The sequence below is a fragment of the Trematomus bernacchii genome, unplaced genomic scaffold (assembly GCF_902827165.1).
Source record: "Trematomus bernacchii unplaced genomic scaffold, fTreBer1.1, whole genome shotgun sequence".
Classification (NCBI taxonomy): domain Eukaryota; kingdom Metazoa; phylum Chordata; class Actinopteri; order Perciformes; family Nototheniidae; genus Trematomus; species Trematomus bernacchii.
In genome coordinates, this window is record NW_022988098.1 from 4,506,125 (window position 1) to 4,520,489 (window position 14,365).

Genomic DNA, 14,365 nt, shown 5'->3' on the forward strand with positions numbered 1-14,365 from the left:
CAGACAGGTTTTTATATAAATGGATCAGGACAAAAAGAGAGAGAATCTTTTTTCCTGAAACTTTCAGAGTCTCTTTACACAGAGGGGACACATGTTGATGTATAAGAGACATGAAAAAGAGGGGACACATGTTGATGTAGAAGAGACATGAAAAAGTGGATTTTGCATAATAGGTGACACAACATTGTAAAGTATGCATAGATACAGAATTAGTCAGTGTGAGGTAAAAAGGTGAAGGAGTTGACACTCACCTCACCCATCTCCGCAGCCATGTAACAGCCTGTGGCCAGGTGCTTGAACCTGAACAGGCTGTTCCAGTAGCCAGCGCCCCCCCTGCAGGGGTCATGGTGGACCACCTGGAAAAATACATTTAAAAAAGGCAAAATAAAACTAATGCTGCTTTATTTGTGAAATCTTAGAATAATTATTTGTATTGTATTGCTCTTAGCCCCCCTGTCGTGTTGTTTCTCCCCCTTACCAGGTTGACATCCACCTGGATTCATCTTCTAACTTATAGACAAATGCATTTTCAAGCATTTGGACTATCTATGTTGTAAATGTATTGACTTTAAATTTACACACGACATCTATGTCTGTGGGTCCTGGGAGAGGGCCTGCTTTTGCTGGTTTCACACAAGCTTGCTGTAGTTATTGTTTATCATTTGTTCTGTGCCGTGTTGTTGTGTATTAATAATATGTACTCAATGATAGAAAATTGGTCACACAGGAAAACTAAACTAGTTTATAAAAAGGACAATAACAGACAGAGTGAATATTATCCAGACAACATGTTGTGCTTACCTCCACTTCCCACAATGCTTTGCTGCTGGTGGCAGAGGTGGCAGACTGACGGCCGGTTGTTCTGAGGAAAACATGCTGGCTCTTCCTGTGGTCGTCACAAGTGAGGAACTTCTCCTGCTCTGCGTGGAACAACCGCACTACATCGCCCTGTGACACACACACACACACACACACACACACAAAAAACACACACACGAGCACAGCGTGAAGCAGATAAAGTTACATTTATCCCACATGTCAATATTTTATTGTCATTTTTATTCTCTTGCGATCATGTTGATGATTTTTTGGATGAGTGTGTTTCTTTAATAGATCTAATATACTGTATATGCTGTTGTACAAACTTACCCCTTTAAGTATCGTCTCCTTGTTGTCACTCCATTTCATGAAGAGAGTAACTTTCCAACTCGTGTTGCAATTGACAGAATTGACCTGACAGGCAAAAGAGAGAAGTGTGTAAAAAAAACACAGTTAATGTTCTGTTATAAATGTAAAAAAAGTATGTATTGTATGGGCCTTATGTACCTCATTGCATCCTGTGTTGTCCACTAGCTGGTGGCTGCTGGCATGAAGAGGCTGACCCGCATTCACAGGGTTAAGGACTACTTTATCTCCAATCACCACCTAAAAACAGAACACATTTACATGAGTTTTTAGTTTAAATGCATTAAATACAATCGAAGAGAATCAGTTACTCTTAAGAAACAGTCTAAAATCTAGAAATAAAGAGTCATTCAGTGAAAGGCAATAGAACATTTGAAGATAAAATACTGCTGCCGAAATAGGTCCTCTGTGGGGATTGAGCACTTCACTTAAATTCTAAAAGGAAAGTATGTCACATCTCCAGATACCAGCCATCATTCTTTAATTCCCTTTCTGCACAAGGTGAACTCAACACTCAGCTATGGGAGACCAGGGCCGTTTCTCAATGTCGAGTAAACCTGCTGCAGAGCCACTATTTCAAGTATACTACGTCATCGAGTGGCGCCGAAGGACTGTTTAAATGCATGTTAAATGCCCAGCATTCGGCGCCACTCGATGACGTAGTATACTTGAAATAGTGGCTCTGCAGCAGGTGTACTCGACATTGAGAAACGGCCCATGTTACGTTGGTTCATGCAAGCCTCCAGTTCAACACTAGGAGGAGTCGTTCTCCATACTGTGAGTGAGAGAGGACAGGATCTGAAGTCCTGACCTTGAGCATCACTCACTAACCACAAAGGAATGTCAGCAGCAAGAATCAATAAAATAGAAAGTTTTGGTATTATATTTAGTATAAAACTTATTTAGTTTTATATATACAGTTTGCACACACCACTGAGTTCACACGCTTTCAAGTGAACTCTACAAGAGCCTGGAACTTAAAGGGGCCCTATTATTGTCCTTTTCACGCTAGGTTGGTCAACCGCTTTGAGAGGTCCCGCCCCTTAGCCTATCATGTACAATGTGTTTGAGCACTAGCCAATTAAAGCAGGAGTGTAACATAGTGATGTCATTATGTTATGAAGGAAACAAAGGCATCCAATGAAGGCATTTCAGGCAGGGAGGGTGGGCAGTATGGGAGAGAAACTCCCTCCAGATGGAACTTTGTGATTTTAGCCTTTGCAGACCATTTACATGCACCTATATAATACACGAAAGGAAAGGGAAAACTCCAAAAAGCATAATAGGGCCTCTGTCTCTCCATTTACTTAAAACTGGAGTTGGTTTAAACTGGAGTTGCCTGCCCTACTCATTAAATAATTAGGATAGTTTGAAAGCAGATGACGCATTTCCAAAAGTGGATTAATAAAGCTTGACTTAATTAGCAAATTAGCCATCTTACCTCAGCACTGGACTCTTAAAGCATTGTTGCACTCACAAGAGATACACACTGTAGGCACAATGTATTGTTTCAATGCAGCAGAACCTTAGGTATCATTGATTTTATTCCACGTAAACAAAAGAAAAGGCACAAGACCTGGAACTCTGATTGGGCTAATTGTCTTCTTAATGATTCTGTCTGCAAGCAGCATGTGAGGACTTCTGTTTTGTAACCCTGTGAAAAGTCTAAAAATAGATCCTTAATTTCTCCCACTGATGGTAATTAGTCTGAAGCCCCGCTCTACCCACACTGTCTCCCAGGGACCGCAGCTTGTAGAAAGGCTGGATGTAGAACCAGGATCCCTCATTTCCCGCCGAGTCCAGAGTCACCCTCATGGCATTCTTCTCCAGCAGTGCAGGTAGGCGCTTATTCACTGTCAGGTATTTGTTGCTTTTCAAATGCAGCAACTGTTGGCAAAACAAAAAAGGGGCATAACATAGTTTCAAGACAGATAACTATGACGTAATACAGACATTGGAACAATCAGAGGCTGGAATCAGATGAAAATATGTCAGTCTGGCACAACTACACACAAGGGAACACTTGACTGAAAACATGCATCTCCGGATCTCATTGGTATCTTTATTTATTTTCAAAAGTATGCAAGTCCTTCAAATGTAATGTCCTTGAATACTTCTCATGAACTCTGTTAGTTCTCCCCCTTTATAACAGTTCCCACCCTGTCAAAAAATGATCTAGCACCAACCAGACTGGAATCATATAAACTCTGCATATTTTTGAGGCCCATGGTCTGCAAAATGTAATCCTTCAAAGCGTTGTATAGTGTTAGAGACAGGGGGGGTTTGCACTGAAGAGAACACCCTATGAGCCTTTGATAGAAGCTTCAAATGTAAAAGAAATAACATTTGGTGCAGTCCTTTGCTTTTCTCAGAACAATTAACAGACTGAGAGGAGATACTTACTGAATTTGAACCACAGACTTGTAATTAAAAAAAACTATATCGGAACTGTTATGACCCTGTCTGTCAAAATTAGGACAACAAGCGAGTTCCATCGACCACTTAAGTGCACCTATGTGTATGAGTTGTTGATTAAAATATTTTCCTATGGCAAACCAGGAAACAATAGGTGCTTTGTAATTTGTATTAATAGAATGACAGTTGATTGCAACTGTGACTTCCTGAACTGTTTGTATTGTCACTAACGTGTGCATCACTGAGCAGGAATGCACGACTGTTCCTAGTTTCAGATGATCTCATACCTGTGTGCAAACCCGGGCAATGAGATAAGGAATTACAACGGACGACTTTGAAGCAAGCCTTTGTGCTGTAGCAGTTATTTAAACATGATTACAACTGAATTATATTCCGTGTCATTTAAAGTGCTCAAAAGGTTGCTCCGAAGCACCTTATCTCATTGGTTCCTGAACGCACCTGAATGACATTTCCATACTGGATGACTGTTCCCAGCAGCTTGCGGTTTTCAGACTCATTCTGCTTCTTCTCCAGGTCAGCAGCATGCTAAAACACAGAGCAGGAAACAAAGATGTTCAAGGAAACTGAGGGCATTCAATACTTGTTCTAGGAAGAATGATACTTCACATAAACACATGGCTACAGGCTTTGTGTGCCTATTCCATACACCATTATTTGCAACATAATAAAACCCGAAAAGCAGACAAAGTAAAAGTGAAGAGGACCCTTACGTGGAGTTTGGTGAGGAGGAGAGTGTCGGTGGTGCTGTTTCCTCCGGGTTTCGCCGCTTTCCAGAACTGTTTCTGTGCCGAGTATCTGTTCATAGGACACAGTTTGAAAAGGCAGTCTGCGGATAGAAGACAAGAGATAGGGAAAGAGTCAAACACATGTCAAATAAACATTATTTTTTATTAGTTTTTGTGCATGTTAATGATCTGCAAAGACTAAAATCTCTCACATACTTCCCCATGCCTGAACTGCCTCAACTGGAAATATAATACAGAGATAGCTACTGGGTCAACTCGTTTTTATTTGTTGATGCTTTCAGGAACCTCAAGCCGGTCCACATTTCCTGCCAAAGCGTTGCAGCTTAACTCATAAATGCTCATTATAAGAATAGACTCAATACAATTAGTCTTCTAGGTTTACTTGCTCACATGCCTAGCAATAATAGGTATCTGTCATTGTGCTCAGAATGATAAAAAGTGCTCAGCATATTCGTGCAACATGACAGAACAAGTTAATAAGTACAGAAAATATAAAGGTTTAATAACAAATTAAATAATCGATAAAAGACAACGTTTAAAAATAAATTTAAACAACCAGCATGGGCCAAAAAGACAGAAATATGCGTATTTGTCCTTGAGGTTTAGCTCTGCATTCTCTATACAATTTTAAAGAAAACACCTTAGGGAAACGATCTACTATAAATCACTCCACAGGATATACACATTTCATCAATTAGTCAGTGTCTCCCCATAAGGTGAAGCTATATGCTAACTGGTACAGGGGACCTGATGAGCTGAAACCAGGCTAAATGTAGCCTCTGACGCGGTCTCACTGTGAAATGCGGTCAACACAAGAGTCTCCCGGGGTTACCCATCATGGGCCGGGAGGTGGAGGACAGAAAGAGAGGAGGCCAAGGACTAATGAAGGAAGTATGGCACTGGGAGAAAACACTTCTGATGAGCAAATGAGGTTATTGAAAAGGGAGAGGAATAAACTGGGACGTATGTGTATTTCATAGGCAGAGACAAACTGTAAAGCATTAACCCATCACTGTACCCTGTATGCAAGGGCTGGTCTGCCTTCACTAACTGTACGGAGGCTCAGTCACTGGTACATTTTTATATATAAAGCCATGTTAGGGAAACTTCCATCCTACATCTGCTCCCTGACCTCACGGCGAATTGTAAGTGGCTACTGCCTGAGATCGCATGCTGTGGTTTTATTAAATGTGCCAACTGCTAGGACTGTCTTAGGGAAGATAGCATTTAGATGCGCAGCTCCACTGTCCTGGAATAGTCTGCAATTAAAATGGAAACTGAGCAATCTGGTGCCACTAAATGTTTTTAAAGCTCGGTTGGATGCTACTGAATCGGAAGCTGTTGGTACCTGTGCATGTGGATAGTATGTAAATTGTAATCCCTGTAATGCTACTGTATGATGTCCTTTTGTTGTTCTGTTTATGTTTTTAATGTTTCATGTGGAACCTACTTGAGCAGGTCTTCCTTGAAAAAGAGATCAATGATCTCAATGGGATACAACCTGGATAAATAAAGGTTTGAAATGAAATGAAATGAAGAGAGTTGGTTGATAGCAGAAAGATGATAAATGATGAGAAAATGGAAGTCAATTGATCTAGTTGTTATAGTACGATCATCAACAATGACAAGCAGCGCCGTGCTCTACTTTAAAGAGGCCCTATTGTGCTTTTTGGGGTTTTCCCTTTCCTGTGTGTTATATAGGTTATTGTGCATGTAAATGGTCGTCAAAAAAAGGCAAAACTCCCTGTGTTCCCTCCACAGGGAGTTTCTCTCCCACACACTGCCTCAACCGCCTCCATAGAATGCCACAGTGACGCGTCCTAAAACCCGGAAGTAAGTTAGCATTTTACCACTTCCGGGTCCTTCAACAAAAACCAATGCAATTTATCGATCATAAATCTATCGAAATTATAAAAGTAAGGTAGACGTGGTGGATGTGGATATTATCCGGCTGAACAAAACGTGATCTGTCTCTTCAATTTCGAGCTATAAACCAGTGATGCGTCCGGGTTTTAGGACGCGTCACTGTGGCACTCTATTGGACTCCTTTGTTTACTCCCTGAACAAAGTGACATCAGTGCATAAAACTTGCGCTTCTATTGATTTACGCTCCAACACATTGTACGGCATAGGCTAAGTGGCGAGTCATCTCTAAGCAGTTGACCAATCACAACAGAGCCGGCCAGCTAACCAATCAGAGCAGACTGGGCTCTGGTTTCAGACAGAGGGTGAAAAGAGGCCAGTATGAGAAGAAAAAAAAAAGACCTTTTTGAACATTAAAGCATGGAGACAAGTCACAGTAGAGGCACAAAATACAAATATGAACCTAAAAAACGAGCAGAATGTCACTTCTCTTGTAGAATGCATTGTTTTTGCGATAAACATTTTTTAATGTTAATCCTCACAGTTTTACCAGTTAAAAATGAAAACACCTTTAGAAAATAATCATCATCATCAATCGTGAAAATTCTCTGTGGATATAGTCATATGCCAATTTGGTTGATATCACCCAACGCTAGTTTAAACGGCTAAACAAGCTTTACAAGAGAGAACAATCCCATTGTTCTAATCACTTTAGCCATTAGGACACACCTTCTTTTATTTTTTTTGCACTTTTATTGTCATTACACAGGTACTATGTAACTAAATGGTTTCTCTGCATTTGACCCATCCTAGTGTTAGGAGCAGTGGGCTGCCATTATGATGTACGGTGCCCGGGGAGCAGTGTAGGGAACGGTGCCTTGCTCAGGGACACCTCAGTAGCACTTGGTCCTGCCGGGACTTGAACTGGTGACCTTCCAGTTGCCAAGCCAAGTCCCTATGGACCACCACCGCCCCATTCAACTGAGCACTCCCCATTTAATATAGTATGCTATATTTATATCCTCCATTTTATAAACTCTTTGTTAGTTTTGAAATGTGGCCTGTCAAAGCCGGAAAAGCCCGGTTGTAAATAATCACATTAACGATGGCTCCTTTCCATTAAGTGACAGAGTGAGCCAATATGCCCTGGAACCGGCTCACCTAAATGGAATGCAGCCGTTATTGTTTTTAAAAATCCACCTGTGCTTTTCCTGCTTTGGCCAGTCAAAATATTACATTACATTACATTACATTTAGCTGACGCTTTTATCCAAAGCGACTTACAATAAGTGCATTCGACCAAGAAGATACAAACTTGAAGAAGATAGAATCATGTAAGTACATCAGGTTTCATAGAGCCACAACATTTCAAGTGCTACTCAACAGGCTTTAGATAAGCCAGTCCTTTGTTAGTATATAAGTGCTTTGTTAGTAATTGTATTGCTCGAAGTGGAGTCGAAAGAGATGAGTTTTCAGTCTGCGCCGGAAGATGTGTAAGCTTTCTGCTGTCCTGATGTCAATGGGGAGCTCATTCCACCATTTTGGAGCCAGGATAGCAAACCCACGTGTTTTTGCTGATGGGAACTTGGGTCCCCCTCGCAGTGCGGGTGCAGCGAGCCGTTTGGCCGATGCAGAGCGGAGTGCACGTGCTGGGGTGTATGGTTTAACCATGTAGGAAGGGCCAGATCCAGATCCATTCACAGCATGGTACGCTAGTACCAGTGTCTTGAAGTGGATTCTAGCAGTTACTGGAAGCCAGTGAAGGGAGCGGAGGAGCGGCGTGGTGTGGGAGAATGTAGGAAGGTTGAAGACCAGACGAGCCGCTGCATTCTGGATGAGCTGCAGAGGTCGGATGGCACATGCAGGTAGACCAGCCAGGAGGGAGTTGCAGTAGTCTAGGCGTGAGGTGACGAGAGCCTGGACCAGAAGTTGCGTCGCTTTCTGGGTCAGGAGGGGACGTATCCTCCTGATGTTGTAAAGAGTGTATCTGCAGCAGCGGGTTGTGGCAGTGATGTTTGCAGTGAAGGACAGTTTGTTATCTAGGGTCACACCCAGATTCCTTGCAGGAATATCCAGAGAATGTTTTATTTATTATCTTTTCCCACGATTCAATGAAAAGAGAAGCGTCCATGGCATGAAAGCTACTTTTTGCCTACAATCCCGTGGTTGTCACATTTAATGGATGTGAAAGAATTTGGATACGTCACATCTGTCCTTGACAAGTCTATTCGTCTGCTATGAAAATGGGGATTTGGTTTGAGAAAGATATTAATATTTCAGAACAGAGGTTGTCACAGAAATACTGAATAAACCTCTCCTCGATCTCATTGATCCTTGATTGTAGCACGGGAATTTTATAGCTCGATGTTGATTAGTGATAGTTAAGAAAGAATTGCATTTCATATTTATATAAAATTGTCACGTCTTGGTGAACAAATCAAATCTTTTTTTTGGTTTTATGTAGGAAAAACCTGTTGGTACCCAATAAAGAAGAAGTATAGAAAAAGCACAAAATAAATTAAACATTAATATGCACCAACATCTACTTTAATTTCCAAGCAACACATTTATTCTTGGTGTACGTCAGCTGTAGTTCCAAGCATTGTGTACATGGTGTCTGCTGTATTTTAAGTAGCTTCCCTACACTGCAACATATTTCTCAGTCCTGTCCTTCGAGCTGAAATAAATTTAATAATTCATAGATACTTTTGCATACTCTGTTTTCCTAAAAAGAGGGCTCATCTGGGTTCTTCCAGTTTCTTATTATAACTATCTTTCCAACCATTCAACAGGTCTGAATAACGCCTGTGGCTCGACAGTGACAAGTCATTTGTGGGTCTTAGGGAACAAGCCTTTGGCAATGCTCAAAGTTGGTCCGGCTGTTGTTTCATAGTTTATGAACCTTTAGCTAATAGTTCAGTGTCAGGTGAGCTGCAGCACTTCCAACCTTTGCTGTCCCTGAGCTAAAGTGTGCTATTAATACTCAACAAGGATGTTCTGGTTCACTCATTAGGCCTTAATAAGAGAGGTGGGATAAGTCATGTCCTCACACTACCTAGGAGTCCTTTGAATACAGATTGAACTCATAGATGTTCTGTAATTTCTAAATGTGCCTTTAAGAGGGCCTATTGTGCTTTTGTGGGTTGTCCCTTACCTGTAGTGTGTTACATAAGGCGCGTTCACACCGGAGTACTTTTCCCCGTACTTTTCCCGTTTAGTTCCGTTAGTACCCCTTATGTCGCGTTCACACCAAAAAGAGTACTTAGTGCCGGGAACTTTTACCCCCATTTTTAGTGCCTGCTAGAGAGGTGGTACCAAAAAAGTACCAATTTCTGATTGGCTGGGCGAATTGCAAACCACGCCACGTAAAACTCTGAAAAGTTTTTTGAAGCCGCCATTGTATTTGCTGGCATTAGCATTATTAGCATTAGCATTAGCTCCGCGCACCAACGGAGAGAGACTAACTTATGGCAACACAAAAAAAAACATGGGAGCGGTGGAGTGATGAGGAGGTGTCGGCGTTCTGGTGATTTACTCGGAAGGCTTCAGCAGCTTCTACTGAAGCCAGTCCCCAACTCCGGGGACTTCTGGCCGGGGACTTCGGGTGGCAGTATACGCCGTGAAGTTGTTTGCGGCCTGCCAGTAAACCCAAAGCAGAAGAAGACGAAGTGACATCAGCGGCTCATTTGCGTAATCTTCCCTCAGGGAAAAGTACTCCGGTGTGAACGCGATTGGTACTTAGTGCCCTGGGGTACTAAGTGCCGGGGCACTAAGTACGGCAAAGTACTTGGTGTGAAAGCGGCAATAGGTTTTTGAGCATGTCAATTGTCTGCAAAGGCTCCCAAAGATCATGCTAGAGGGAGTTTCTTCACTTGCGTAAAATTGTGATATCACTATGTAACACTCGCGCTTCTATTGGTGTGTCAGACAGAGGGTGAAAAGAGGTGCTGCAGCACTGACAGTATGATAAAAATGAAGACCTTTTTGAACATTAAAGCATGGAGACATGTCACAGTAGAGACACAGAACACAATTAAGAAACAGGAAATTAGCATATTATCTACTCTTTAATAATAAATGTGGGAACAGTGAAACATGAGGGACCAAGCATTGTTCATTATTCAGTGTTGTATATCTAACAAGTTCTACTTTATGTTCTGCTTTTGCTTTGTCACGCTCATGTGAGGACTTAAAGGGCCAATAGCACGTTTATTCCGGGTTACTGTTACTGCTGCTGTCTGGTGTGAAACCACAGCTTTGAATATGATTTGAATAGCTCAGTTGGAAACCAACGTGTGTTTCGTTTCATCCACAACTGACAAGGCAGTGTAAGGATCTATACAAGAGTTGTATCATCCAGTCTATAGAAGTCATGGTGGTTCAGAAAACTAGCATGTATGCATCTGAATGCAGAGGGCAAGGCAGCCAGCAGCAGATAGCAGAGAGTAGCAGCTTGCATACCTTTAGAGCATGAGTTGAAGTATAGAATATTTGGTATGGCCATACCTGGCATTAAATAAATCATTACAGAAAGATATCCTAACTGCTTGCTCTATCCAAGTTTCTAACATAGGAAATCCTATAACAGAAGCAATCCCTAAACTCATGGTTGTGTCCTATGCTATTTTAAGAAATAGAAGATAAATAGAATCGGAGGGATGAAACCCTCTTTAATGGTCACGCATGCAGAGCACACAGCACACACAGCACACACAGTGACATGTGTTCTCTGCATTTAACCCATCCTAGTATCAGGAGTAGGGCTGCTCAATTAATCGTATTTTAATCGCAATTACGATTTTGGCTTGTTTAATAATCGTGATATCAATTATTGACCCAAATAATCGAGATTATGGTTTTTGCCATAATCGAGCAGCCCTGATCAGGAGTCTAGCACTAGTAGTAATAGTGGGCAGCTATTGCACAGCGCCCAGGGAGCAATGGGAGAGGGGGGGGAAGGGGGATGTCTGGTGCATTGCTCAAGGGCACCACGGCAGGGCCCAGGAGGTGAACTGGGACCTCTCCAAGTAGCAGTCCACACTCCGTATTTAGGTCTCTTAGGGGACTTGAACCGGCAACCCTACGGCTCCCAGTCCAAGCCCCTACTGACTGAGCCACTCCTAACAATAATTGTAAAAGGAATTCTGTCCTGCCTGCATCTGTGTCTTTGTTACATCAAAAAAGGGGAATAGTTTTGAAAATGATGACAACCAATGACAAACAAAAGATGATATCAACAACGATTATCCATCTTCCTGCTGATTTTCAACACAGATTCTTTGTTTACACTTCATCATATTAGGACATTCGAGTCAATAGTCGTTTTAATGCACTCCAAACTAATGTCTATCGTCCGAGGGACAACCTTGTTAATCCAAAGTCCTCGCGTTACCTACGATTTTGTAGAAAATTAATGATCGTACCAGTTTTTTCAGAATTTCCATGACATCCTTATATTAAACACATGAAATGCACTCCATTAAAACCTAAGCACTTCTGTCGGTTAAGCTATCATATTACTGGCAAATGCATTTCCTGGTGGATAACAAATGGACACTTGTATTAACCATAAATAATCCATCTTTGCAGCAGAGCGTACAGTAGGGACTCATTTACTATAAAAAAAAAAGGTAAATACTCATCTACCCCACGCTGTGCTCCACAGTTTGTAACCTTTCTTTTGCTCATGATTTGGCCTAGATTAAAAAAAAGGCTGCTTTGTGGTTAATATGTATCGCAGAAAGCAAATTCTATGTAGGTGAATCATCACTTTAAATGAACAAAGAAAGAGCTTCTCACTTGAAATTCACTCTAACATTATTAAAAATAATCATGTTGACACCTCCACTGGTCATGCATTGATCAAGCTCCAGCAGGGCTCACAGTCATGTTCAAACATCAAGCTAAGCCTTTTGTTTTGACAGCCATGTTAGTGTTGTCTCAGTTCTTGGAAGAATCCATGGGCAATAATCCTGTTTCCGATGAAAAGCCAGACTCTGCACCTGCTATGAACTGATGAGCAGAGTGGACTCACTGGAGCTGAAAAGTCACATGACCAGGGCTCATGCTGAGATACTGAACCAATCAACAAATCAGACAAATCAATAAATCCAGGTGTGTTTAGCAGAGATTTGACTCCATGCAGAACAGTCCTTTCTGTGGTATGTATGTGTACAGGCTTGACTCTCAGGTGGTGTTGTACTGGACCACAAACTATTGATAATCCATAAAATAAAATACCTTTGAATGTGCTGCAATCCAACGTAACAATTACCATTCAGTTCAGCACTTTTCTGCTCAACAAAAATGTTCTCAAAATATTTCATTTCATCACCAATGCTATCCTCTCCTTCAGCTACGCTAAGGCAGCGTCTACTGGGACATTTGGAATTCATCATAAGGGCTGTGTGAGGTGGAGAAAATCAGATATCAGGATATTTATATTCAATATATTCACTTCTAAAACGTACTTTTGACCATGGATATGTATTATTTGTATGCTGTCTCTTTATTCAACATGTGAGCTTACTCTTTTATTGTTTGCCTTTCCTCTGCTATGTCACCTTTTGCTGTTATTCTGTAAGTTTCCCGATGCGAGACGCATTTCTGATCAGATGTTTGGTCATATACATGGATACTGTGATATATATATATATATATATATATATATATATATATATATATATATATATATATATATATTTATATTAATGTTGATTTTCGATTGATATTAGTCAGTAATGGGAATGTAAAGTCTAAGTTGTAAAGGAAAATAAAACAGATGGTAACTTCAGTAATGACTGTAATGCAAACTGTATCCACAACACAGATACAGGACTGATATGAGAAATGTACCAAAGGCTCTTCTAAAACATAAATGAATAACTTTAAATCAATATAACTTGGCTGTACATAAACATCTTTAATTAAAATATCCCAAAAGTATTGGGTGCCATAACTCTACTGCTGCTTTCTTATGTGGACGCTGGATTTGACCTTTGGAAGCTGAGACATATTTCACGTAAACAAAAGGTGTTGGTAAATACAGATGGATGTATCTTTTTAGTTGAAAACAATAAAATACAACGAAAACAATGTATTAGTACGACGAAAATAAAATACTCTATTAACCAGTTAAGCCCTGAGCCTGTTTTTCAGGCCTCAGGCTCGAAAATGACATTCCCAGAACAAATGACCATATCTTCACTTCTAAAAGGGGTACGTTAATAATCTTTTTTCTCAAAGCAAGGTTACATCTGTGAGTTGGATGTAGAAGAGTCAGAATCAATATAGATGTTTTTTTATTTTAAAGTAAATTCAGATTGAACATAGTAAAAAAATGTAAATGATAGTGTCCGTCCAAAAATAAGCCATTACTTATAGTGAAAACCACCCTTGAATGATGGGATCGTAGACTAAAAGCTTTAGGAATCCAAACTATAACATATAATAAGTACCCTGTATCAAGATTGATGCAAAACAAGTGACATTTGACCTTTTTAGAGAGATTTAGAAAAAAACAAACACTTCTGGGGTCATTTGGGTGCATTTTCCATATCTCTGGCCCCCTCGGTCGATTTTGATGATTGACATCTCTTTTTAACCGTTAGAGCCAATAGAATCGAGGGGAAGTTCCTAAATCCATCTAAACATTACCCATTGGTGAATGAGGGATGCGCAGCCAGAATGCCCAAAACCGGAAGCTGTCATACATTCTCGTAGCTATCATAGCAGCTATATATGAAAACTCCGTTATTGACATAAATATGAAGATGGATTATCAGTAATCCTTTCAAAGTGACACAGACACATTGGATTCACCTTCAGTTAACGTTTTTATCGTTTTAATGCCAATTTTCTATTGACTTTTCTTGTTTAGTGTTCAGTATTTCTTTAGGGCTCTTCTCAATTAAAGACCCTTACAATGGTGTTAAGTCTGACCCTCATACACAGCGACACCCCTGAATACATGCAAATCAAAGAGTCAGGAAAGCTGAGACAAGTCAACAATAGAAGTGCACCGGGTCTCCACAAAAACAAAAGATGTTGTATTTTTAGCCACAGAGCTGCTAGCTAATCTGTGCCGATCACGCTGTCAGGTTAGAGCCGGTTATTAGACGTTAAGATGTAATGAC

The 14,365-nt window shown here is 40.7% G+C and overlaps 1 protein-coding gene across 6 annotated transcripts in view; it reads right to left on the reverse strand.

The window, feature by feature from the left end:
* The window catches only part of itpr1b (inositol 1,4,5-trisphosphate receptor, type 1b), a 123,425-nt gene that overhangs the window by 99,004 nt on the left and 10,056 nt on the right, over positions 1 to 14,365 (reverse strand). For all 6 annotated transcript variants that reach the window (XM_034121615.1, XM_034121614.1, XM_034121610.1 and 3 more), the window contains exons 4-10: positions 4,332 to 4,447; positions 4,060 to 4,146; positions 2,914 to 3,072; positions 1,327 to 1,425; positions 1,150 to 1,233; positions 802 to 948; positions 252 to 356 (exon numbers count right to left, since the gene is read on the reverse strand). In XM_034121615.1, coding sequence (XP_033977506.1) covers positions 252 to 356; positions 802 to 948; positions 1,150 to 1,233; positions 1,327 to 1,425; positions 2,914 to 3,072; positions 4,060 to 4,146; positions 4,332 to 4,447 — 797 coding nt within the window. The remainder of the gene's footprint in view (positions 1 to 251; positions 357 to 801; positions 949 to 1,149; positions 1,234 to 1,326; positions 1,426 to 2,913; positions 3,073 to 4,059; positions 4,147 to 4,331; positions 4,448 to 14,365) is intronic.